This window comes from Brachycentrus maculatus, unplaced genomic scaffold (assembly GCF_059751285.1).
Source record: "Brachycentrus maculatus isolate JH-2025_06_01 unplaced genomic scaffold, ASM5975128v1 h1tg000144l, whole genome shotgun sequence".
Classification (NCBI taxonomy): Eukaryota; Metazoa; Arthropoda; class Insecta; order Trichoptera; family Brachycentridae; genus Brachycentrus; species Brachycentrus maculatus.
In genome coordinates this window covers 711974-738606 of record NW_028280897.1, presented here as the reverse complement: position 1 = coordinate 738606, position 26633 = coordinate 711974, and the positions used below count along the sequence as shown (strand labels likewise).

General features: G+C 31.9%; 1 protein-coding gene and 1 long non-coding RNA gene across 5 annotated transcripts in view; one reads left to right on the top strand and one right to left on the bottom strand.

The window, feature by feature from the left end:
• Window positions 1–25880, bottom strand: part of LOC148308881 (uncharacterized) — a 68711-nt gene extending 42831 nt beyond the window's left edge. For 2 of the 4 annotated variants that reach the window (XM_088260945.1, XM_088260947.1), the window contains exon 1: window positions 25636–25880. In XM_088260945.1, coding sequence (XP_088117071.1) covers window positions 25636–25765 — 130 coding nt within the window. In that variant the 5' untranslated portion in view covers window positions 25766–25880. The remainder of the gene's footprint in view (window positions 1–25635) is intronic. The other 2 variants (XM_088260944.1, XM_088260946.1) reach the window with 1 other exon arrangement.
• LOC148308880 (uncharacterized) overlaps window positions 1–26633 on the top strand; it is a 73367-nt gene that overhangs the window by 44511 nt on the left and 2223 nt on the right. The window lies entirely within an intron of this gene.

Sequence of the window (26633 nt, the reverse complement as noted above, 5' to 3'; positions counted from 1 at the left end):
TTTTATTATAGACTACATGTTTCAGAAGTTAAACTTCCATCATTCAGGTCTGTATAATAACTAAAATATAAAATACAAAATTGTTCTATAAATAAGGAGAGGGGAAAGTAAGGGGAAGGGGTTAGTCAACGGAGTTTGAAAACAAAGGAAAAATGGAAAGCAAAGGTGAAGAATTTTGAAACAATATATTATTTAATAAATTATTGTTAGAATTCAGGTTTTTTTGGATTTCTAAATTTTCAAGATAATTCATAAATTGGCCTTTATATGGAACAAGGTGTAATAACATTTTTCCTTTGTTTTCAAACTCCGTCCCTTGACTAACCCCTTCCCCTTACTTTCCCCTCTCCTTATTTATAGAACAATTTTATATTTTATATTTTATATTTTAGTTATTATACAGACCTGAATGATGGAAGTTTAACTTCTGAAACATGTAGTCTATAATAAAACTCAAGTGGTAAAAAACGAAGTGTTTTCTTTAATCATTGTAACATGTCTTACCACAAAGTTAATGCCGAAACAATAAATAAAATTAAAAAACTTAGTAATCATCACACCACTTGCTCGCAGAGGAGCCAGAGAGAATAGAACGCAACACCAACATGTCTTTGTAAACAATCTTCCACATTCGTCCATCTTCCTATCCATACTCGCCGATTTTCTGACTCCTGGCCCGGTCACATTCAAGTATTTGAAACGCTAATCTTGCCAAGTTTTCATCAGAATTCTGTTTTCAACTATATTCGCCTCACATTTTTTTTACTGTTCTTTCTTCACTCGTACAATTCACTTGCCCAAACCATCGCAACACACCTTTGGTAATTTAATCGGTAATGATTATCTCAGCATTGCATTCTTTCCTTATATCACCATTTGAACATCTATCATACATCGTTTTTCGCACAAATGTATGATACATCGTATTTCGACTGAATTCAATATTTTTTTATCAAATGCCAAATTCATGCTTCACTTCCATGCATTGAAATCTATCCTACTTTCATCTTATAAAAAAAACTAATTTTCTCCTTCAGGTAATATCCACGTTGTGTCTTCTTGTATTATTATGCAAACAGCGTTTCGGTATAAAGGTATTTGTTAATTTCGTATTTCCTGAGACATCCTATAAAATATAGGGTGGTCAGAGACGGTGGAGAAACGCTCCCATTTCATGTTTTCAGACATACTCTACAATATCCATTTTAGTTTATTATAGCTCTGGAATAACTCCAATGAAAATATTTTTCCTTATTAGTTGTTTTAGAATTTTATATGGTGCCTGAACGAAGAGAATGGGGATTCTCAGTGTTGAATATTACTGAAAGGAAATGGTACTATTCTTTTTCTACATAACGTTGTCTAATAGAAAATACCGGGGTCTGAAGTAACGCGGGTCTAATATGATAACAATGCGCTTTTCTTCCTGCCTATGCAGTTTACTGAGTAAATTCCTTATAGATTGAAGTTTCTTAAGAAAAAATACTTTCATAGATTGAAGATTCTCAAACCAACTCCATTATTTCCAAGTATTTACTTCGGAATTAACGCGGTTGTGAATATTTGCGCAGAAAACATTTGAAGTTTCAAAATCTTGGCCATATGTAACAAAAGATATTACTGATTTTTTTTACGAATAGAAGCAAATTTAATAGCTGTAATTTGTATTGAATGAATTAACATATCAACATACTTATGTTAGGGTATATACATATCAACACTATAATCACAACTTTATACAAAATAATAGTTAATCCATGCTTAAAACTAATCTTCTTCAAATCCTCATCTGCATCCGATGGTGCATAGGGTACTGGATCAAATAAACGCAGTGTTATCTTGATTGACACGTGAAGGCCAAGTGATCAGCCCTTCGCTTCGCTATTAGAGTGAAAAAAATACTCATATTTGTTTGACCCCCCTGAGACTTTCACTCTGGAAATCGAACTCGGGACCTCCAGTACGGTAACCGAGTATGTTGACCATCAAACTACGGAGGCGTACAAATGAAAATTTTGCAATACATGCTGTAAATTCTAAATTATGTTCATCGAAATAGAGATCACACAATTTGCTGAAAAATGGATTTTCAATTTGTAATACTGAAGTAGGTTGTAGCAGCTAAAAAGTCAAAGAAAAGTTACGTCAATAAGTGCTTGACATAAAAAATAGTATCTTGAGAATACGTGATGAAAACAATATTTTGTAGATTGAAAAAAATATGCCAGACAAATGCAACATTACTTTACGAAAACTGTCTAGACTATGGAAAGCTCTCTTGTTTTTGTTGACCTGAAATGAAATCATGTTTTCAATTTTAGGGAGCATTTCATTCGTCTTAGTTTTAATGCAACTCAAATTACAACAACAAAAATATTTCTCGCTTTGAACTTGTACCAAATAATTCAGTTTTATTTTCTTTTAGTGATACATAAATGAGATGGCTTTTTCTAGACCTGTGATCTCCAAACTTTTTTGACCGCGCACCCTTTTGACGAAAATAATCATAAATTGTACGCCCATTATATAAGTGATTATTTACCATTTTTAAAATTACCCATTGTTAAGTTGAAGCGCAGGTCTCATCACTTTCCTTCGTGTATTTAAATATCAATACAATACTTCTTCCATAAATGCGGTAGTTCCCTTTGTACCATTGAGTGCCGATAATAGTAGGAAGAACATTTCGTGTGTATTGAAAATATATTTTTTCTCGTTAAATTAACGAAAAAATTCAATTAAAAAAAAAATTATTTATATGTTAAGTGTTTATATGTTTTATGAAATAGTATATGTACATGCAATTGATAAATTGCTAGGGAAACTTTAAATTATAATTTGATGGAAAAATGTGAATTTGTTGTTGAATTGAGGAAACGTCGTGGATAATTAGAAGTGACCGTAAACCTACCCAGACATCCATACTCTTCTTCATCTACATATGTTGAGATGTCCAAATGTAAGCCTACTTCTTTGCTATTTAAAAAAAAATCTGCGCGCGAGACGATATAAAGTATTTTGAAGAGAAATATGGGGTACACCTCGAAGTCTGCGCATCGCACTTTTGCGATCACTGTAAAGTAATCACTTAAACCAGCCTATGACGGTCGTCAGCCCCGTAAATGCCCAGACTTCCGTATGCTCTTCATCTTTGATGAGATGTCAAAAAATAACATGAAATATAACTCCTATAATTGGAGATAATCCAGATTTGTGAACAAGTATTTGGACACACTCAAAATGTTGTAAATATTTTTTCGCAATTTGGCTTGCGCTCGACAGCGTCATACGACATAAAAAGTTGTAATTATAATACCCTTTATCGCGAACCTTATCTGTTCTATTGTAACGTTGTTGATAAGGTTCGCTCATTTTTGTAGAGAAGATTTAAGAGTGGAAACGCTATCAATATATCGGGGATTATCTACTGCGACGTGCTGTTTCACCATTCTGTATTTATTCCGGCTCCGTCGTATGATGGCAACGCGTCTCTCCACCGCGCTCATGGTTTTCGGTTTGAATAATTGATGTGGGGTGTGTTTGCACTTAATGTTATTTATTATGTATGTTACCAGGGATTAGGATGAAAGTAATGCCGATTCGATTTACTTCGCTTTATGTAATAAGCAAACCTCTGCGTTATATAGTACGATAAACTACCCTTTACACCACGTAATGCGAATGAAAGGAAAAGAAGATTTTAAACGTGATTTGGATTTACAAAAAAAAAGCTAACTTATCATCACGAAGCTTTTTCGCAGGAGTAGCCAGAGAGAATCAAACGCCACACCAATCTGTCTTCGCAAACAATCTTTGCCTCTTCCCACATTCATGCACCTCCTCATACTATTTTTTGACATCTCATCCAAGATGAAGAAGAATATAGAAGTCTGGGCATTTACGGATCTGACGACCATCATAGGCTGGTTTAAGTGATCACTTTACAAACGTGAAACATTCACCAATTCTACCATTATTGACAAACACACTACTTAAATTCTTGGAAGTTCTATATATATATATATATTTATAATATGAATCAATTCATCTCCTCATACATACCCGGCAATTTCACTCACTAGCCATCTCTGAACGTACTACAGAAAACTTTATTTATTCAAACATATTATATACATAAGTCGCGTATATAATATTCTCGACGAATTATTCCCATTTCTCATTTTGGGACATTAAAGTTAATAAGACTGAAAAACAAATAAGAAAACGCAGGGCAAAATGAAAATATGAAAAATATATTATGCTGTGAAAGGTACAGTAAATAAGCATTAAAAAAATATATAAAGTAAGGATCATGTTTCAAGATAAAAAAGAGGTAAAATTACTAATAGATTTATTTTATCCACTGACACTTCGTGATGGAATTGCATTTTTAATATATTATTAGATTAAAACCAATATTTTTAGCTTTTCCACTTTATTTTAATTTGACCAGCGACCGGGTTTCGTCGTTATCGACATCATCAGACTGGTCTGATGATGTCGGTCAAACCCGGTCGCTGGTCAAATTAAAATAAAGTGGAAAAGCTAAAAATATTGGTTTTAATCTAATAATATATTAAAATTACTAATCTCTAACACATATATCTTCCCATAGAGTTTTTTTTTCTGTTCATTCATGATGGATTTTTTTTAAATTTATTTACCTAACGTCCAAGTGCCTCTTAAATCTAGCTACGGCTTATGCAACACCGCTTATCATGACCCTACACAGGCTTCAACTTTTTATGTTTCATAGTCTATGCCTTCTCGTGAGTGGATTTACTCTTTATGTTTAAAGTTACTATAATTTCATGTAATTCATGAGTGAAAATTCTAAGCGAAAACGCTTCGTTATGGATCCCTGATTGGGTTCTATTTTATGTCAGGCAGCTGGTTCATTTGGGTATACACAATATATTATATTATATTATAAGGGACCTTACTCCAAAGTAAGTTGTGTTTATCGGCTTATTGGTATCGTATTGAACATAGTTTTATCATAACGAATAGTTTATTTTATCTTTGTTATTAAAACTTTGTTAACGTAAATAGTTTCGAGTGGGCGAGCGCTCTTATCCTAAGTGGGAGGAGCCGAGATGGATTCCGTGTACTGATGTATAATTCATGTACCTGTAATTCAGTATAACTCACAGATGTACTCGCGTAAAGGGGTGGAGCTAAGGTGTCTCGTGAGATGGAATCAGTTTACCTATGTATAATTCACATACCTGCAATTTAGTATTATCTACATATGTACTCGTGGCCCCTATGCTTTGCGCGACAATGTGTCACATCGATGACGTCATGGCGTTTCGCGGTCTCGGGACTGATATATTTTTGTATTTATACAATTAATATAAATATATATAAATATATATGTATATATATACATATATATATATATATATATATATATATATATATATATATATATATATATATATATATATAATATATATATATATATATATATATATATATATATATATATATATATATATATATATATATATATATATATATATATATATATATATATACGTTTTTTTAGACCAATATGTCAAAACAGTTTATGATAGATGTTTGAATGGTGACATAAGAAAATAATGCAAGGAATTGTGATAAAATTAAGTAAGGTGTGTTGATAGATTTATATTATCCACTGACACTTCGTGATGGAATTGCATTTTTAATTTATTATTAGATTAAAACCAATATTTTTAGCTTTTCCACTTTTTTATTTGACCAGCGACCGGGTTTCGTCGTTACTGACATCATCAGACTGGTGATGTCGGTAACGACGAAACCCGGTCGCTGGTCAAATAAAAAAGTGGAAAAGCTAAAAATATTGGTTTTAATCTAATAATAAATTAAGGTGTGTTGAGATGGTTTGGGCATGTGAATCGAGTGAGTGAAGAAAGAAAAGTAAAATAAATTTATGAGATGAGGTTGGTAATAGAAGTAGAGGAAGACCGAGAAAAATTTGGCGTGATCAAGTGTTTCAAATACTTGGGCGTGGTCAGGCCAGGAGTCGGAATAATCGGCGGGTATGTATGAGGAGATCCATGAGTATTAAGAATTTTCTTTCTCGACAAATCCACACGTACTGGTATTTCTGCGGCTCCGCACCGTAAAAGACCGTAACTTCTCGTAATTTCAATCACTCGAGTGCTTCGTGATTTGTATTCATTGCACTTACTTCTCTGTACTGCATATTTCAAATACATTCTACTACTAAGTTCTCAACTGTCTGTGTTAGATATGAAAAATGCAGTTAATGTGTTAGATAGAAACTTTCAATTTGAGTTAATGGTTTAAATTTCACTAGGTAAATACCATTATTTATTTAAATCTATTGTGATACGTCTTTCGTTGTATTCAGCATCATTTTCAAACACCATTTAAAAATGACGAAAATGGTCGCATTGATTTTTAATAAATATTAGTGTTTACCGTGTTTAACCTTTGAGTAGTTTGTTGGTAGCTCAGCTCGATAGTTGCTCATATATATTGACGAGAGATGTAAGGATTTACGAGACTTTGCAGGATTATTGTAGCAATTGTTGTGGAGAAACTATGATTTGCTAATGAAATATTCATTTAAATATAAAATTTTGAAATTAAACGGAGATTTTTTGAGTCTACTAAATTGTATTTTATTGTTTAAAAAAATACATGCAAATAATTTTTTTAGCAATTGTTTCGCCTAGTTATGGCATTTTCTAACGAATGACATTCGTTCGAAAATGCCATAACAAGGCGAAAAAATTATCACAATTCTTATTTTTGTATGTTTTAAAAAAAAATTAAGTAGACTGAAAAATCAGTGTTTGATTTTAACATTTAATATATAAATTAAAAAAGAGTTCTACAAATTAAACGCCAACTCTATAAATAATGAAATATTCTAATTGAAACGCAATATGAAAAATAAATCAGATAAAGACTGCGTGTAATTGGCTATATCAGGTTTATTTAAATTAAATTAAATTAAAAATGTATGGACATATTTTGTAAATTAAAAGCATTGTGAACTTTGTGGTATGGTAATATAACACTCCTTATCATGCATCGTGCACTTTGTGTAATGCCACTTTAATTAAAGTGGTATTACACAAAGTGAACGATGAATGATAAGAAGAGTGTTATGGATGGGTATTTCCACAAAGTGACTGCGGTATCAATTAATACAAATATCCTATTCCTCTATGGAGTCTTTAGGAGATGTCTCGCAATTCCTGTTTAAACGCTTGGCACTCGAATCGCTAGTTTGTCTCAATCAAACGGCCACAACTTCCGCTAACCGCAACGCTCGCGTTAGATAAGGCATATCGTGTATTGTGTGTGGAAAGGTAGTATGTATCTACATATGCACACACGTATAGTGTAGAAGCATACGCCTATTGCTACCCGGGCGCGATATGTTCCGCGGCGCAACAAGTTAGCGAACATATTTTCCCATGCAAGTAGACGCGGGCGCAAGTACCTAAACAAGAAAATATTACGTTGAAAGAATAGGGAGGAATATTTTGTTCAATCGCCATACATTAAAATAGAATTCATTGCGTTAAGGTTAGTTTGAAAGCGCAGGTAAAATATATTTTTTTAAATGAAAATCATATTTATTAAAACGTTTATTGTACATAAAAATGTTGTGAATAAATTAACTGGTCAAATTATAAGCCTAAAATAAAATATGAAAATGATATTTTCAAGCGTTTGTAGAATATGTGAATATAATCCAGGATTCGGACCTCACATACAAATGAAAGAGTTTCTGCTTAATAAAAAGCTTATTATTTGTTTGAAAAGTAAAGTTTATGAATCCAGCAAACTGCCAGTGAGCACATATGCACTAGAGACTGTGGCTCTGCCAAAGCGAAATGCAGAGAAGCTCAAGTGCACACAGCGATCCATGGAATGATCCACGCTTGGTTTTAGCCTGAGGAATAAAAGTAAAAATGAATATACCAAGAAAAAACCAAAGTAGAGGACATCGTGGATCGCGTGGCAAAACTCAAATAGCAGTGGGCAGGACATATAGCGAGACAGGACCCCACAAGATGGACCTCAAAATTTCTACTATAGAGACCTTGGGAGAACAAAAGAGGTGTCGGAAAACCCCAAAGAGATGGTCTGAGAACATTGTCGCTGTGGGGGTAAAAACTGGCTGGAAGCAGCAACCAACCGGAGGAAATGGAAAGAAGGGGAAGAGGCCTATATCCAACGATGGAGATCAGAGGGCTTATAAAGAAAAAGCTTATCTCACCCATCATAGATGTCTCCAGTGAAATTCTAGTTGTTTTCTTGAATGTTTTCCGTATATACTTTGTGGCACACTTTATAAATTTTATAAAATGAAACAACTTTGTAATAACCACTTTTTTATTAATACAATTTAACCAACCGGTTTCAACAAGAACCTTGTCATCATAAGGGTTTATATTAATTCAAAAACATTAAAATACTCTCACCAAAAAACTTCCACACACTCCGTAAAAATCCTAAATTAAGGATTTTAGTGGTTATAACAAAGTAACTTCATTTTATAAAATTCTAGTTGATTCAAACAGCTGGTTTCAAAATTTATCAATATAATTAGAAGTTTCGAGAATTTAAGTGGTGTGGTTGTCGATCATGGGTAGAATTGGTGAATGTTACACGTGTGTATCTACATACGTGTAACTGTGTATATTACACAAGTGATCTCTTAAAACTAGCCCATGACGGTCGTAAGCCCCGTAAATGCTTAGACTTCCATTTTCTTATTCATAATCATATTGAGACGTCAGTATAAAGTGAAGAAACCCAGATTGGTGCGCAAAGATTTGAGCAGGCTCAAAACATTATCCTTGACATTTATTTTAACGATTTGATCATTTAAGAAGATGTTCTAAGACGCACGCGAAAAGAGAAATAAGATTTACGCTGTGATGAGGGACATCTTGGATAATAAGGAAATTTAAGGAGAGAAATTAAAACGAAATAATTTGTTACATGTTATATTAAAAGTCAAAGTTGAAAGCAAAAGCGGCGTACGATTAGACGTAAGAATTTGAAAGAAAACTGTTTCACCTGAGCATACGTTGCATTTACAAAATATGAATATACATACAATTGCTATTACAAATTATTTAAATATTTCGTAATTAAACAGTTTAAAATGTGTTTTTTTTACAGGGTGGGTGGATATTTACAGGGCTTAAGACCTGTCATAGTATGGTTTAGTGATCACTTTTGTGTACGTGTCACATTCACCATTCTACCCATGATTGACTTCCACTCTGCTAAAATTTCAGAACTAGTATACGCAACAAGTTAAATTTTAAGTTAAATTTTAAGTATTTCTAAGTTTAAGTAAATGTTATACGTGTATAAAACGAATACTCAATGTAGCCTATGGCAGGTCTTGAGTCCTGTAAATAATAAGGTTTTTATATACTTCTTCGCCATGTTGAGATGTCAATAATATATTTTTAAGTTAGTCTCGCATTTGTTGTAAAATAATATTCATAGAGAACACTAAAAGTGCTATTCGCAAGTGAATGATGAAGTGGAAGTGGAAGTGAATCTGAAATGGATCGTATCATTCAGCCATGTCATATTTTATTGCGTTTAATAATAATCATAATAAATTTCAAATATATTTTATAAGTGTGCCCTCGGCACGGGAAAACTCAAGTGAGAGCACATTATCGTATATGGTTATTTGTAATTGTTATTATTTTTTATTTCATTTCTTTAGTTAGCTTATATTCTATTCAATACAAATTATTTTTTACACATAATTTACATGTACATCTTCTTTCAATAAACAAACAATTAATTTTAAATTATTTCTGACTCTTTTCATTCTTCATACATTCAGGCATCTCATCATATGTATGTATGTATGGTATATGATGTAATAAATTAAAAAATATATGTAATATAATGGACACGAAGTGGTGTTAGTGACTTGTTGAGGATTTGTCAAAAAAATGTAAAATACAACCGTCGTGTGTATATGATATTAAAACGCTGACACGTATTTCTCACGAAAGCCCGATAGAAAGGCGAGCATTTTACGTTGAGATCGATTAAGGCCTGTCAGTAAGAAATTGACAGTAGAATGGGTTTTATTATATTTACGCGAGCATGCTCTTATTTCCCGACTTAACATTCTTCCCTTGCATGTTCTTTCAAAGTAAAAACGCCTTTGCTGCTCTTAACCCATCCGCATACCAGCCGCCATATTTTTATTTATATTTTACAGAAAAGAGAAATATTTGTGTTTCTATGTTTTAATTTCCCACTATTTCTGTGAACCTAAGCGGCTCATTATTGGAAATAGGTGTCAAATTGTAGTAGAGTGGGTTCGAACCGAGAAACTCTGTCTTAAGGTTCCGCAACACTAACCACGGGGCCACAACGTTTAAGCCGCGGTTTAAGTAACACTTCCGTCTAAGGGTATTACATAATATAAAGATAACTTCGTGTGATATCTACAAATCAGTAAAGAAACCTTTTGGTGATGCATTATTTCAATACATATTTTCTAATGGCACTTGACCATCCCTAAGGATAGAATTATCTTTTTGATTAAAATATCAACTAAAATCAGTTAAAATTCAAAACTTTGCATCCTAGGCGTAATATTATACTGACGTATTTTTTCAAGTTTTCTTTTCAATTCATCATGTTTCTGATCTAGACACTCGATGAAATACGACCGTATTAGTTTTATGAACCATATTTATTGGTGAAGCAATAATAGTTATAATTTTATGAGACGCCTGAATAAATTAAACGCCTTTGACAGTTCAAAAGTATGAGACACACGTGAGCGTAAAGATTTATTAGACAGATTTATGCCACAAAAATCAATTTGTTAAGAGCGTGTTACCTTTTTCCGCATTTAAAGATTATTTCTATGTTTGTTCTTGTTTTATCAGGTGCAAAATATTAGAGCGCCATTGTTTGACAAACCATGTCACCTCCCCTTCAGGTGGGGCAACTTTTTTTACTTTCGGGGATACATTCAATTAGAATATTTGTATACATATTGAAAAAAAAAACTAACATGCGAATGGGTTAAATGTCTTACTCCGCGAGCGGGAACTATTTATTTCTGTCATAATCAATATTTCATGCCCGTACTTAAAGGATAGTCTGTATGCAGACTTGACTTCATACATTATGTATTTTCTGATGCCTGGACTCTCTAACTCCAACTATTTCCAACTAGTTTCTCGATCGCAAACTTCGACGAAAGAATTTATAATTGATTTACTTAAAAACTTTGGTAAGCGCCACTTCTCGCCTCATCTGACCCATTTTCAATTTCAGCAAAGTCGAGTGCATCCCGTACAAATCTGTCTCACCCAATATACGTACTCATTATGAATTATTCTTCTTTTGCTGTATCCTGTGTTGAAATGGATACGTAAAAAGCATTATCACCCCTGACCGAAAGTAAGAGGGGTTTGTTTATCCTTAATAATAAAGGGAAACGTTCTCGAGAAAAAATGTTTTTTTCGTAAACGGCGAATAAAAGGGGCTTTGATTAAGTTGGACAAATAGGATTAGGGAATACAACCCTGGACTCATAATCCCAAAGGTTTTCCTTTACAAGTTACAAAGGTTAGAAGCTACAGAGAGTTTTTTTATGCGTTTAATCCAACGAAAATACATTTAAATAAAATATATTGTCAACAAAAAAAACAATTACCTTAATTCAAACCACGATAAAAAGATCTGTTGAAATGGTTTGGAGTGACGAAAGAACAGTTAAATAAACTAATGTGGCGAATGTATTTGGAAATAGAAGCAGAGGAAGTCCGAGCAAAACTTGGAATGATCGGGTATTTAAAATACTTGAATAGGCGAAGATTGTCGGTAACCACATATTGGTGTGGCCTTTTATTCTCTCTGCCTACCTCTGCGGCTAAGCGGCGTGATAGTTAGTTAGCTAGTTAGTTTTTTTTGTTTCGTTTTTAAGTAGTTAAACTATTGTAGATATAGTTATGTTTGGTTATAGAATGTAGAAGTAGCATTTGTGTAATTTTTCTCTTTTTAAAAAAAAAGTGTACGTCATAATTTCAACAGATTCGACAGTGCAATAAAATCAAACATAAATCATATTATTAGATGTTTTAAGCAACATAGATCCATTTACAAAACCCCTCAACCGGGAATGTTTTCGATAGGGTACTCAAATAAATGTAAAACATAAGTACACTGAATTCTCTGGCTTAGATGGAATTGAATTCTCTGCATAGTATTGTTCAGCAGTGAAAAGCTTCTCCACTATTCTCTCCCGACAAATTCCTCGTATTCCTGCGGCTCCCCGCCGTAAAAGACCGTAACTTCTCAATCACTCGAGTGCTAGGTGATTTTTATTTATTGCACTTACATCCCTGTACTGCATCCTTCAACTGCGTCTTACTATGTTCTCAAATGTCTGTACGGTTTGAGGTATAAAAAATGCGGGTAATGTATTAGATGGAAGCGTTCAATTTAAATAATTGGGTTTAAGTTTACTTTGCAACCACTATTTCATAAAATGTATTGTGACACTTGTTCCGAATCATTTTCAAACAGCGTTTGTAAATAATTCGGAATGCATCGAAACAGGTGTCACAATAGATTTACGGTGTGGTATTTACCAAGTAAAATTAAGTATTTATACACACTCAAAATGTTGTAAATAAATTATCTGGTCAAATTATAAGCTTAATAATAAAAATGAAAATGGTATTTTCTGGCGTTTCTCATGTGTGTGATTATAATCCAAGATTCAGACCTTACATACTAATGTAAGAGTTTCTGCTTAATAAAGCTTCTTTACATCTCACCAATAGATGTCTCTTGTGAAGTTCTAGTGATTCAAGAACAAGGTTTCTAAATTGGTTCATATATACAGAACTTCCAAGAATTTGAGTAGTGTGGTTGTCAATACTGGGTAGAATTGGTGAATGTTACACGTGTGTAAAGTGATCACTTAAACCAGCCTATGACGGTCGTCAGCCCCGTAAATGCCCAGACTTCCATATTCTTCTTCATCTTTGATGAGATGTTGAAAAAGAATAAGTAAAATTAAAATGCAAAGATATTACTATTATTTTATTGCCGAATCAATATGGTAATATCAGACAATGGTATATGTTGATTGTTTAAAATTATTTCATTGTAATTTATTTTAAATATCGTTGTTATTTTAATGTCCATAAAAATGCTAAAAAGGTATTTAATCGCTTTCGTCAATCGGCGATTTAATTTTTTTCAATTTGGCGAAGGAGTACTGTAATGTTCATAAATCATTTACTTTACAACTAGATTTTACTGAATCTTATGTAATATCAATGTTTAAATTAAACTTTAAATTTATTATTTAAAAATCGTAATAATAATACGTTATCTTTTATTGTAATGTCTCTTAAAAGACGCTTAATAATGTCTCTAAAAAGACGCTCTTTTCTTTAAAAATAACCTACGGTATAATCACGTAATGATAAAATTAAATTATGTTATTCTCAAAGTTACGGAATGTTAGTATAAAACTTATTCCATAAATCGTTGGTATATACATACTCGCATGCATGCATGGATATATTGTACATATCCATGTCCATGTACTATGTAAATCCAAATTAAGCTTCAAAATCCGGATCATGTCAAACCATTATATTCATTCACCGGACGTGTGATTTCACACTAATTCATATTCATCAATCGAGGCCAAATATATTCATTAATTTTCCCCCGATATGCCTTGTCAGTAGCAGCAAACCGAGTCCCAGAGGCGTATCGGAGAAATAATCGAATTTCCACTTTTCCTGTGTTTATCTTGTGCAGACCCGGTTTTCTGAAATTCTTTCACCCGATTTCAAATTAAAATTCTCTGAACCTACATTGTTTTAATATTCGCTGGACACGAGTCTCGTTAAAAATCTTTTTTAGCCTTTTAATATTATATTTTTTTGTTAGGTTTGCAGGTGCTGTATATGACACTGTCTATTGAATCTTACTGATAGAATTTCATGCAATTCTATTAAAATTCGTTATTTAAAATATTTTTACATTAATATATTTTAATGACAAACACATTTTTAGGTAAGCCTAGCCGATTAACGTTTTGCCACTAATCAAAGCGAAGCATCTGCAGTATTATAAATTGCCACAGATGCTTTGCTTTGTTGAGTGGATTAGGATCGAACCTTAAGCTGACTTAAACGTCCGCGACTTCGGCCCCGGAACGAGGAATAATTTTGTGTACGTTTGAAAGATACTACTGGTTGCCGAATCCTTAATTAATTTATTGAAGCTCCGTGATGTAGGTACAAATAGAGGGAACTCTTGTTAGCCACGCAATTCCTCGGAGGCCTAAAACTTTCAACGCGCTTGAAGGTAACTCGAGTACTTCTGGATATATTCAGCTTAAATGTATTTCTTGGCGTTTTCCACTTAATAATTTCGCGTTTGGTTTATCTTTCACGTGCTAACTATATGTATATGTATATGCATACATATTTTTGTTTCTCTCCGCTAGCTTTATACGATAAAATGTTAACGATTCTACTCCTTATTCGAGACGTAGAGCAACATTAAGATTTCAACAAAGCACGTAAACTTCTACCGAGATAACATCGAAAGGTCGAATTATTAAAAAGGTTACATTTCAAAATTCCCACATAACAAAAGCTAGAATTATCGAAATACCCGCTTTCGAAGTTCCGGCACATCAAACGCTCGAGATACTGAAATGCTCACTTCCAGAATTCTGACATATCATAAGTTTGAAATATTATACTAAAATGCTCACTTCCGAAATTCCGAAATATTATAAGTTCAAAATACTGAAATGCTCATAATCAAAATTCCTACTTCGAAAGATCGAAACACGGAAATTCCCGCTCCGAATTCTGATTTTCTAAAAGTTCGAAATACTGAAATGTTTACTCTCGGATTTTTAACACGTTTAAAGCTCTAAATATCTATATGGCTGTCATGACTGTCGAATCTCTACATACACATATGAAATTTCTCTGTTTTATCACCCAGAACTTACGGGAATACTATATTTAATTTTTAAGGTGCAATAGAAATACAGAACTTATTTTTAAAACTTATTTCTTATTTAATACTCGCGTCAAATAAGATATTTTTCAAAAATTCCTTATAAAGATACTCATAAATCTATTTCCGGAGAAATCCACGGAACATGATAAAAAGGGATGACAGAAAATGAAATTGTGAAGTATGAAAAGCAAATAGTTGAATGAAGCAGGAAATGCAATCAACATGGAGACGATGCCTATCAGCCTTGCCGTCAGCATCAGGTAACATCTCAGGATATACAATATTGGTCGTATTCATTTTTCCAACATCTTACGAAAAAGATATTTTTCTGTATCAAAAGAAATTCATATTTGTATGTAAAAGCTGAATGGATACAGATTTTATTTTTCTACATACACGAGTCTCATTATAAATGCACGCCAACTGTACCGATAGGAGAATTTCAAGAATTCGAAGTGATCCTGTGTACATAATGTACGGGAATCGAGATGATATTTACGAGTATCATATTATCATATCTTTACTTCCAACTCATATTTTCTACATTAAGTTCAAAATGGTAATTTGAGATTTTGAAACATTACATATTGCAAGTTCTGTACTGACATTCCTCGGTGGAACTGCATCTTATATTATAAAATAACATCTACATAGGTTTTTCCACATACATTTCAGTGACAGAGTTCTCAGATTCACCCATGTTTTATTAAACTTGACTTGCGAAAATCCATTTCTATAGTAAAATTATATAAAATCATAATGCGTAATCACATTGTTAACACTGAGCCAATACGAAGCAGTGCCCTATGCACCACTGGGTGCGGATATGGGCTAGTTTTTTTTGAAAAACTTGAACCCTTACCATAATATGTAATTATTATTATAATGCACTTCTTAAATTCACTGATTGATTATAAATTAATTTTTTCAGAAAAAAATATATGAAATCATGGTTTTCAACCCCAACCTTTTTATGTTTATAACAAAGAATTTTTTAAGCCTCCCACCAGTCTGATAATACCGCTAACGACGAAACCTTAGTCATTGGTCAAATGAGTTTGGAAATAACTGTAATGTTGTAATTTTTTTTTCAAATTACTTATTGCTTAGCTAATAATAATCATTCAAAGTGTTTTCATCGGTAAATTAACAAATAAGGCTTTAAAAGACGGCGACAGTTGATGAACAAAATCTGGTGTTGAATATTGCGGGAATATCATATATTTTGATTTCGAATTTCCAATATCCTTCCTTCTCGGTACTTGGGCTTTTCGCTAGCTTTTATCAGTGAAAGCTGAAGCGTATACAGATTTAAAACGAAAATAGTATCTCTGTTCAACGTTTTTATTTTATTTTTTGGGCATCTCTCCATCCCTCGGGAATAGGGCGATTACAAGAACTTGACCGTTGATTTTCCGCAATTATTCTGTTGTAAACGAACCTTTTAAAAATTAATATATTATTCTAAGAACGATAAAATAAATTTATACTTTGAGATAAAACATAATTAAAAAACCTTAGATTGGTATGTTTTTCTAAGAACAATAAAATGAATTTTTACTTAAACCAAATACTAAAAAAACATAATGAGAAAACCTTAATGTTGGAATTTCACTGAAAACATATTTTACTCTTGCAAATATCAATTTTACGGAAAATTATCGTAAAACCGAATATCCTTTATATTTTTACAATACGTATAAATTACTTAACGAAGATAAATATTAACAATGTTTTTTACAAATTCTGTTTTAAAATTATAAGAATATACAATATATTTTTTTCTTTCAGTTTTTGTAGTGCTTCAAAGAGAGGATTTATAAGTAGCTGTGTAAATTCACCATTAAGGACGTTATTACTGAAAAATTAATTCAGAGAAAAAAATATATTATGAGTCGTGTGCGCGATTTATTATGCGTTATATTTATTTATGTTGTGAATAAAATAGCTGGTTAAATTATAAGTTCAATAAAAATTTCAAATCATGTTTTCAGGCGTCTCCCAGTATATGAAATGATTCGAAAAAAATAAGGGTCTGCGCCGAGTTCCAAAATTTGAACAGTGTGGTTGTCAGTCGTGAAGAAAATGGTGAATGTTACACGTGTATTAAGTGATCACTTAAACTAGCCTATGACCATGTCCTAAGTCCTGTTAATACCTTGACTTCCATATGTTCTTCACATTGTTGAAATGTCAATATGAAAACGACTCACTCTAAACCGAGATTTGTTAATAAAGATTTGGATACACTTAAAACTCTGTGAATACGTTTTGTTACTAATCTGAGCAATTATCGGCGCTCAGTTATCGCTGAGTCCATTTTATTCGGCATTTTCGCTGAATACGAGTAATATGGAATGCTTTGATTGTATAGAATAAATAACGAAAATCATACTAAATTACATTTACCACTTTTCCTTGTAAACAAACAGTTTAATAAGGCGTTATATTTCTGTTGTGGTCATTTAAAATACATAATTACAGAGTTTACTTTACGCTATTTAACAAACCACGATACATCCAAACCAACTAGGAAACTAGCAATTTATGAAACTGTTTTGATATGCTCAATATCTGTTTTTTGGCCTACGCGGATATGCTTTTAAATAATTAACCCACCCAACGCTAAACGTTGGCGTGCTGAAACACTATGATACATAATAAATGATCAAATTTACATCGATTCAGAGATATAGTGTGACTTCGAGTGATATACGTTTGTACTCTATTATACTACTAGGCTAAAATCAATTATTTGGGTTTAAATGGTATACGTGTTTATTTAACTTTACGATTCGATTGTTGGAAAGGGATGTAAAAGAAAAGAGTTCTCCATTACAATGTCTGTTATACATTCGATGAATGTTTAATGACCCGTCCTGTTAAATAATATAACAGTACTTTTAAGGTAATAAATAATATACCATTTTAATTGATATTTCTTGTACCGGGTGTGGACGTAGAGGGTAGAACGGAACACCATCCCGTCTATGCAAACATAATTCGCCTATTCCATATTCATGCATCTCCTCATTCGTACTGGCCAATTATTCCAGCTGTGGCCTGTCCAAACCGAAGTATTTGGAGTACTTGATTGAATCAAGGTTTCCCCGGTATTCCTCTGATTTTCCCAACTAAGTTTGCCTCATATATTTGTTTTACCGTTTTTCCCGACTTGTGCGTTCATCGTGTTCAAACCACCTCTACATAACTTTTTTAATAACGTCGATATTTTCAAAAAAAAATTATTACATTTAAAATATTGACGCGCGTATTGCCTTTTGCAATATTGTATCATGTATTTAGTACATAAATATGAAAAAGTCAAAATTTTACGATAATTAGTTTTTTTTTAACTGTAAATTATTGTCTTTTTAAAAAGCCATTTTTTGTTCTTTAAAGTAAAATGATATAAATAAAAATAATATAAATTTTGTCGTACAAAAATTTTAGTAATAACAATTTCAAAGTTTTTAGAGGATCACAGAAAAAATATTTATGGTATGTTGATAAAATTTTAACTTGTAGTTTAAGTTATGATACATCGATAAAAAAGTTAATTTGTTGTGTTGTTTTTGTTTTCAGTTTATTTAATTTTGTATGTATAACTGAATAATTGGAAATTAATTAGAATTTGTAGTTAGTGATGAAGAATATAAATTGAATGTGGCAAATACTGACGGAATACTGAAATGCGGACTGATTGATTTGAACACAACAAAAAAAAACTGTTTTCGATGTATACAAATAAAGATTTTAAAAATGAAAAAAAAGTTAAAAAGAAAAAAAGACTATGTGTTCAAATCCAAAGTTAAAAAATCTGCTTGATCATTCTTATGTATCTTTAAATTAATTGACAAAGACGGATGATAAAACTTTTTTCCGCAGAAAAAAAACGCCTCGTTGAGGATTACAAGGATGAAACGGCCGATTTTAACGGCGACTAGAACTGCCTTGTCTAAATATTTAAATAAAAATTCTACGCTGATAGTACAGTCCTTGCCGCTTGTATAAAGAGTCTTTGAAAACGAGGGTGTATCTTGTGTAGAAAGAATGTGATTTATTAATGAATATAGACAAATCTCAAGTTATGCCTTTTAAAATAGATGTATGTAGATCTGAACGGAGTCCTGATGACAACCCTAATGTATCGAAATGAAGCGCGGACTTGGCAAACGAAGGGAAAAAAAATATTGAATGTAGTCGCAATCACTCGAATTTGCGGCAAAACTTTGCATGCTTGACACATGACTGTCGAAATAAGGATAATAGAAGGCTGAGATAATTAGTATCGATAAAATTAAAAAATAGGTATTCAGATAGTTTGGGCACATGAGTGAAAAAAAAACGGTTAATTTTATTACAAATAAACTAATTACATCATTTATTAAGAATAATGACAACAAAACGAAAATGTTGTGATAATTAAAAAAAAGGTTAATTTTATATTACTTTTAATATAAAACAGGGCAAGAAATTTCAGTAAAATTTATGTCAATATTATCCTGGTGCGTTAAGATGGTTTGGACACGTAGAGCACTTGTACATATATGTGCAACTTTTTTTAAGAACGATAAAACAAATTTACGACGCGAATGTTGCGGGGCTTAGAAGCCTCGGCGTGGCTCGAGCCATTACGCGAAGTGGACATGTCGAAGAGTCGGAATGATCGACGTGGATGTGTGAGATAGAAGCGACGGGCGCTTGCCGCATAACCGCACACATGCAAAATGCGCACAACCTAACAAAAAAAGAGCACAAATGATAGGTGTGGACGCGGCCAAATAATGATCGCAAGGTAACTTCTCAAATGAAAAGGCTAAAGTGTTATTGCTTGGATAACCTTTAATTAAACCCAGCGTAAACTTATAAGAAGACGGATAAATTTCCCCAGCTCACGATTTCGAGAATTCGGTGACGATTAGATATTTATTTTTCCGGCACATCGTTAAAATTTTATTGGTTTTATTTTTGATTTACTCAGTACTAGTTTTACGTAGCCTTTTTTAGTTTTATGTTATCAGCGAACCGCGAGCAATATTATATTTTTGTAAAAAAATATGTTTTTACCTTTCAAGGCTTTAAAAAAAATTATTGTAAATAAAAACATTAACTTAAAATTGTGCTTGAACTATACCGTACCAATGGTGAGGTAGTTACAGGGTGGGAAATTAACACTTTTTTTTTTGATTCCGTAAAATAGTTCCATTCCTCCCATTTGTTTTCTAATTTAGGTTTTTGTTTTACTTTTTTTTCATGATATTTAAAAGTGTAAACGAGAAATGGTGTTTTACTCGTTGTTCGCCGCTCATTTTGAATTCTTGAATTTGTCTCTTTGTCCGAAATTTTAAATTTTATTTACAAACCTTAAATTATTCTCCTAAAAACCCGTTTCTTTTTTATTATTTTGATTTATGGTCAACTTGTATTTCAAATAAAAACACTACGTTGTATAACTTTCGTGAATATATGCCCAAAAAAATTGATGCGCAGATTTACTCAAACGAGTCAAATGGTTGTTACCCGTTTTTGATATCTAAAGCCAATATTGTGCGACTTCAGTAATACCGAAGCCAATATAATTAATTGGTTGGCTTCAATGAATACAATACTTGAAGGTTAAGTCTATACAAATTACACCCGCAAGAGAGCACTAAGTATTAAGAGAACAATTGAATGTTATATTAATCGAGATATTTTATATAGAAGACCTTGTTTTACCAGTATTTTATTGTTGTTTAAACGTTTTAGAAATTTCTTTGCGAGGGTAGAATGAGAGAATATCATTCATTATAAATATAAATTGTTTGAAGAGGTACAGCTTAACTAGTTTAATGATAAGTGGTTATGTCTAGTAAATGACTTAAATTGTAATGTTTTTGTAACTATAATTTATTTAAAAGTGTTTATGTATATTGCTGCCGTGGCTAAGGAGGTAATATTGAGCATATTTCGTATAAATGAATCAAATCGTCACATTCAATCCTTTGGCAAATGTAATAAACATATCGTTTTTAACTGTTGTTGTGATAGTAAAAAAAAACTGCAAAAATCAAGGATAAGGGCGTTTCTAAAAAACGATCGAAGCCGGCACACTTCTTTGTCTCCGATTGTGGGCAGTACATCTATGGGTGTTTGCCCGTGTGCGCACTTGTCATCTGAGCATTTTGTCGTGCGCGTCGTTATGTGCGCAAGTGTCATGGACCCCTTTATCGACCTATCTTAATATCATTTTGTATTATATATAAGAAAAATAGAATAAAGGAACCGTAAGTTTGACGACGTTAATTAGAATTCTTTCTCGTATCATATTATAACAACATACATAAGTATATCAATTTTACCGTATTTTTTAGAGAAAAATTCTTTCCTGTTGGGAACATCAGTAAAAGTTCATTTTGTTACATATTTATAATGGGTTTCAGTTGTAGATTGATTGATTGTCTTATTTTCTAAGTGATTTGGAATTTTCCGTATTATTGGGGTCTTTTAATCGAATGGGATGAAGTCGAAACTAAAAAAAAACAACCAAATGATACGACATTATTTTTTTTAGTTGATTGTTGTTAAGCATTATTTTCACCTCCAGATTCCAGATATTGGAGTTTGATGCGGACAAATTAGCAATTCTGCGTACTATTTCAAAGACGCGCTGTCTAACAAATGGGCCATTGCTGAGAACTCTTTTTATCGTTTTAGTAAAATAATCGGAAAGCCTGATGGAAAAATAGATTAATTATATATTCAAAATATTATAAAATTGAATCGCGATTTTTTGTTCTACGCTTAACACGCAATTATTTATCATTTTTATCGTACAACTCAAACAACCCGCGTTCATTTAAGTATACTTAAAAAAAAACTTTCAACCTAACCACCATCTTTGATAACATTGTGAAAGTGATGATTTTAAAAATAAAATTTATAGTTGCCGTATCGCCGTACTTTAAAAAAAAAATCAAATGAAATTTGGTTTTTAATGAATTTTTAAAGCTGAAAACGATGTATGAATGCGACATTACCTTTTCTTTTTTATTAATTCATACATTCAAACAAGCGCTAGTACGTTTTTTTTATTTCAAATTTAAGTATTTTGATAAATATCGCTAAATTTCCAAGTTTTCTTTTTGGATTTCAAATAATGTTCATACCAGAATTCACGCGTGAAAACGTGATTTTAATTTAAGCGCTTTCAAGCATGCATCTAATACAGATACACATATGTAATCATGTTAGTAATTAATTAGTAATTTGTGAAGATGTTTGTTTTTCAGTGGTTTAACTCACTAAAACGACAAAGTCTTAATCTGGTAATAATGATATGTAGTTTATGTAAGGTAAATTAATGTAAAAGCGGTTAAATGCAAAAACGTCTTTTTAAGATATTCCGTTTTAAAAAAAATGTTTTTTTTTTGCTGATAATTAAGGTATTTTAAAATGCTTTTACAGGAGAATATTTTTTTTGTGAGCTCGATTTTTTAAGCGAGTAAGCTAGCAAATGATAATGTATATATTGTTTAAACATGTCCACCTCAGTAGTAAGCGCGTCTGGCTACCATGCTGGATGTCCCGAGTTCGGTTCCCATGGTCTCAAAATAAATATTAGTCATTTATCGCTGTTGTATTTGTTTAATATCGCGCAAAACTGATCATCACGATTAACGGAACTCATCATCTTGCCTTCATAACGATAAATGCGATGCAGTGCTCTATGCACCATTTGGTATGGATAAGGGTTAAAATAAGAAATTCTCTGCTCCTCTCCGCTCTGTGCGCTATCCTGGCAACTTTGCGAATCCGCTCTAACTAGTGACCAGTTTTTCAGTGAAACCACTCTCCCGGGATCATGCTGGCCTGGTGATGCTTCTTCTTCTTTTTCCTTACCAGTATAATGTGTAAATCATCATTTCATATTCTTTACTCATTTTAAGACGCCCAGTCAGATTATAGTGTATATGTTCCTGAATCTGTATATCACGGTTACCTTAACTAATGATTTTATGACGACAAAAAAATCAGTTCTGCGTTTCAGGAACCTGTACGGGGTAGCAAAATAACTACCTTTTGCCTCCACGGGAATAATAAATGATAAACATAGGTTTTTTTATAGTTTCTAGATAATAAAAAAAGGCTGTTGTATAATAATGAAGTTGGTATAGTATTTTTTTTAAGTGAAAATAAAATTCTTTCATATTTTAATTAATTTACTCTATTTTAAATAATAATACTTGTGTATGTGTGTGTGTGTTGTTTTGTTCTTCTTTTGAATAGTGTATAATAATTCAAATTTATGCTCAAGTTTTCGTATTTTGGGAATATAATCATAAAATTTTTATTAAAGTTTCTACATATTCACGACAGTTACAATAATGATATGAGTTTTTCTAATTTTGCATTTATAAATTTTTTTAACGTTACATTTGTAAAAAAAAAAATGTTATTGGTATTTCAGATATTGTTGTAGGTTATTTTCGAAGTAAAAATATAATAAATGGCATAAATAATCATCATAAAATAATTTTTGGGAATTGAAAATTATGTTTAATCTTTCTTTATCTCTTTCCATTTCCGATCGACGGAAATTTTAATTTTTGGTCTCTAGGTATTCAAATCTTTAAAATGATGATTTCTAACAAAGAAAATGTATTTTAATGTAATACGGTATAACTTTGGGCCAAAAACAGCTTTTGTCCAAGACTGTATTTTTTTCATTTTTACATATCCTGTCTTTGATTATAATTTACCCAACTGTAGATTTTTTATATTTTATTAATCATATATCTCTCAAATCGAGTGCGAAAAATACGCCGCGATTTATAAAATGGTAACGAGGGTATTTGTTTTTTGCTGTCTTCTGTTCAAATGGGGGTTTTGTGGAATGTGTGTTTTTCCCCCAACGTCTTCAATTGTTAAATAAATTTGGGAGGTAAAAAATTGGCTTGGTGACAAGTTTTTATCTGATCATAAAAGCCTTAAGGGTATAGAGTGAAGGTTAAGACTTAGATTTATCCCAAACATATCTTCGTTTTTGGATGATTTTTTTATTGATGAGACGCCATAAAATTGTAATTTTTATTTTGAGTTTTTATGAAACTTTAAGGTTTTTTTTTGTGATTTTAGTATTTTAATGACAATAATGCTACATTTATCTTCATATAATTTGTTTAAAAAAGTGTACGACATTATTTATTTTCTTAGAAATATTGTATTTTTTAATGTTTTTAACTTAAAATCGTAATAAAAATACGTAAAAATCGATTTTGAAAAAACGGAGAGTGATGGAAATAAAATTATTGTGTTTTTACGATAATTTTCTATACGATCGAGCTATCAGTGCTGGACCGATTCACCAATTGCGATTGCCGGGAATGAAACCCGCTGCGCTACTGCGAAACTTTACTTTTATTATTATTTGAATACTTTTCAGTACTTTTAAGACAAGTAAGTGATTGAAAATTAAAGATATTTTAATTTTGTTTAAAGGTAATTGAAGAATTTCCACGATATTGTTTTGCGTAAAAATCATAAGATTAAAAAAATTATGAAATTAAGTAAATTGCTGTGGAAAGGAAAAAATGGTGTGCGATGGGTGGTTTGTTTGCTTCAAAATTGACAGGAGTCGAATCCGCTATATCTGTGTTAAATTGCCTAATAACATCGAAATTTCGCAAATCATAAAATGAAATTCGTGGCGAAACGAGGCGATCCTTAAACACCTCTAGTAATTAACAATAAGCACTCTTATATAATACGTAGTTTGAAAAATTTGCGTGTCATTAAATGTTATCCGCAAATTACAATTAATTAAATTATAAATGTGTTCTCTTAATTCATTTAAAATTTTAGCTTAAAATATTTTCCCAACACTTACTTTTTAAAATAATTGTGAATTTTTGCGGGAAAGTTTTTTTTTATAACTTCGCGTTTTATTGCACAATTCGAGTACGCTAAGAAAAGCTCTCGCAAAGGTAACCATAACTTCGGCGGGTGAATATGTATTTTTTAACCCTTATAAATGTGTTTTACCTTATTCATTTAATATTTCGCAGATAAATGTAAAAATGATAAAAATTGTTTTACTGGGTGAGATTCATACTTATTGTTATTTTTTTTCATTTGGTTTAACAATATATGTTTTAATAATTATGGATAATTCCAAATCATTTTGTTTTCGTAACTTAGGTTTTTATCTCCCTAAAAATACAGTTAATGCATCAATCAATATAAAACAAGGAAAAATTTATAATTATTTTTTAATATAAATAATTTCACCCGTTGCTTAAAAAATGTTATTGTTTGTTTTTCTTTAAATTTAAATTTGAAAGCAGACAGTTAGTTTTATTTATAGAAATAATAAAATACTGATTAAAGAGTAAAAGGGAATGAAATAGCATGTTTCCGTATGTAAACATTAGCGGTTTTATATGATAAAACTATCGACAGGTGTGCATTATTTTACTTAAATGGTTTTACCGAACTCCTTGAAAATAACGGCATATTATTTTTTTAATCTGAAAAAAGGGTGAAATTATTTCATTTAAAATATATATACATAAAAAAAAAAGTGGTATTTACCGGGATGAAGACCTTCCACTCCTAATATTCCCCAAAGTAACGCGAGGAGATTGATAAGTTTAGCCATTTTCCGACGATTGTTTTGACGCGCCGCGGCGGCATACAGGCGGAGGCGGAGGCGAAATCGCATCTTAAGGCAGGTCTGCACCAGGCTGCTTCACCAAACCATATGTTGCTTGTTCAGAGGTCCACTGCTTAAGAAGGCTACCGCGCGCGTGCCCCCCGACTGTCGAATCAATACTGAGGAGGATTGCGGCCCGAGCTCGGTTTATATAGGCGGCGTGAACGAGCACTCTGACGTAGGTAGCTCGCTACGTATCTCTATAGCTACCCACCACGTACTTTTCTATTTCACGTTGCTACGACACGCAGCCTTTATTAATTGTGTAAAAATTACCCCTTTCCTCCACCACAAACAAATAAGGAAGGGGGTGGAATCTCCCTCCACAATTTAGACTCCTTATCGTCCTTAGAACAATAGAAAGGTAATATTATATGTCATCCCTTAAAAAAGTTTTTTTAAGGGATGACTTATATTAATTAACTATAAACTGTTTTTTTTAATAGGATTGGGGAGTGAAATATATGTAATGGCGTTTAAGAAATTATTCCATTTTTTCACAAGATTTCAATTAGAGAAATGATAGTAGATAAAAAAAGAAGAATAGCAGCATGGCTACGGCACGCGTATTCATACTAGCTCGTTTAATTTTGATTAAAGCAATTTTAACCGTATGATTTGTCATACGGTTAAAATTGCTTTACATTTTTTGGCAGAAACATCCTTTCACTGGGTGACTGCCAAATAAATATATAAAAAAAAGTGAAATAATTTCATTTGTCCTCGCTAGTCCTGAGCGACAAATCGCAAAAAATCAGTTGTGACGGTTTTAGAAATCGCTTTTTGTGAGATTTCAGTTAGAATAATTTATTATTTATAATTCATCAAACTTATGCAGTTTTGCTATTTTTTAAAATCGCCATAGTAAAATATGTTT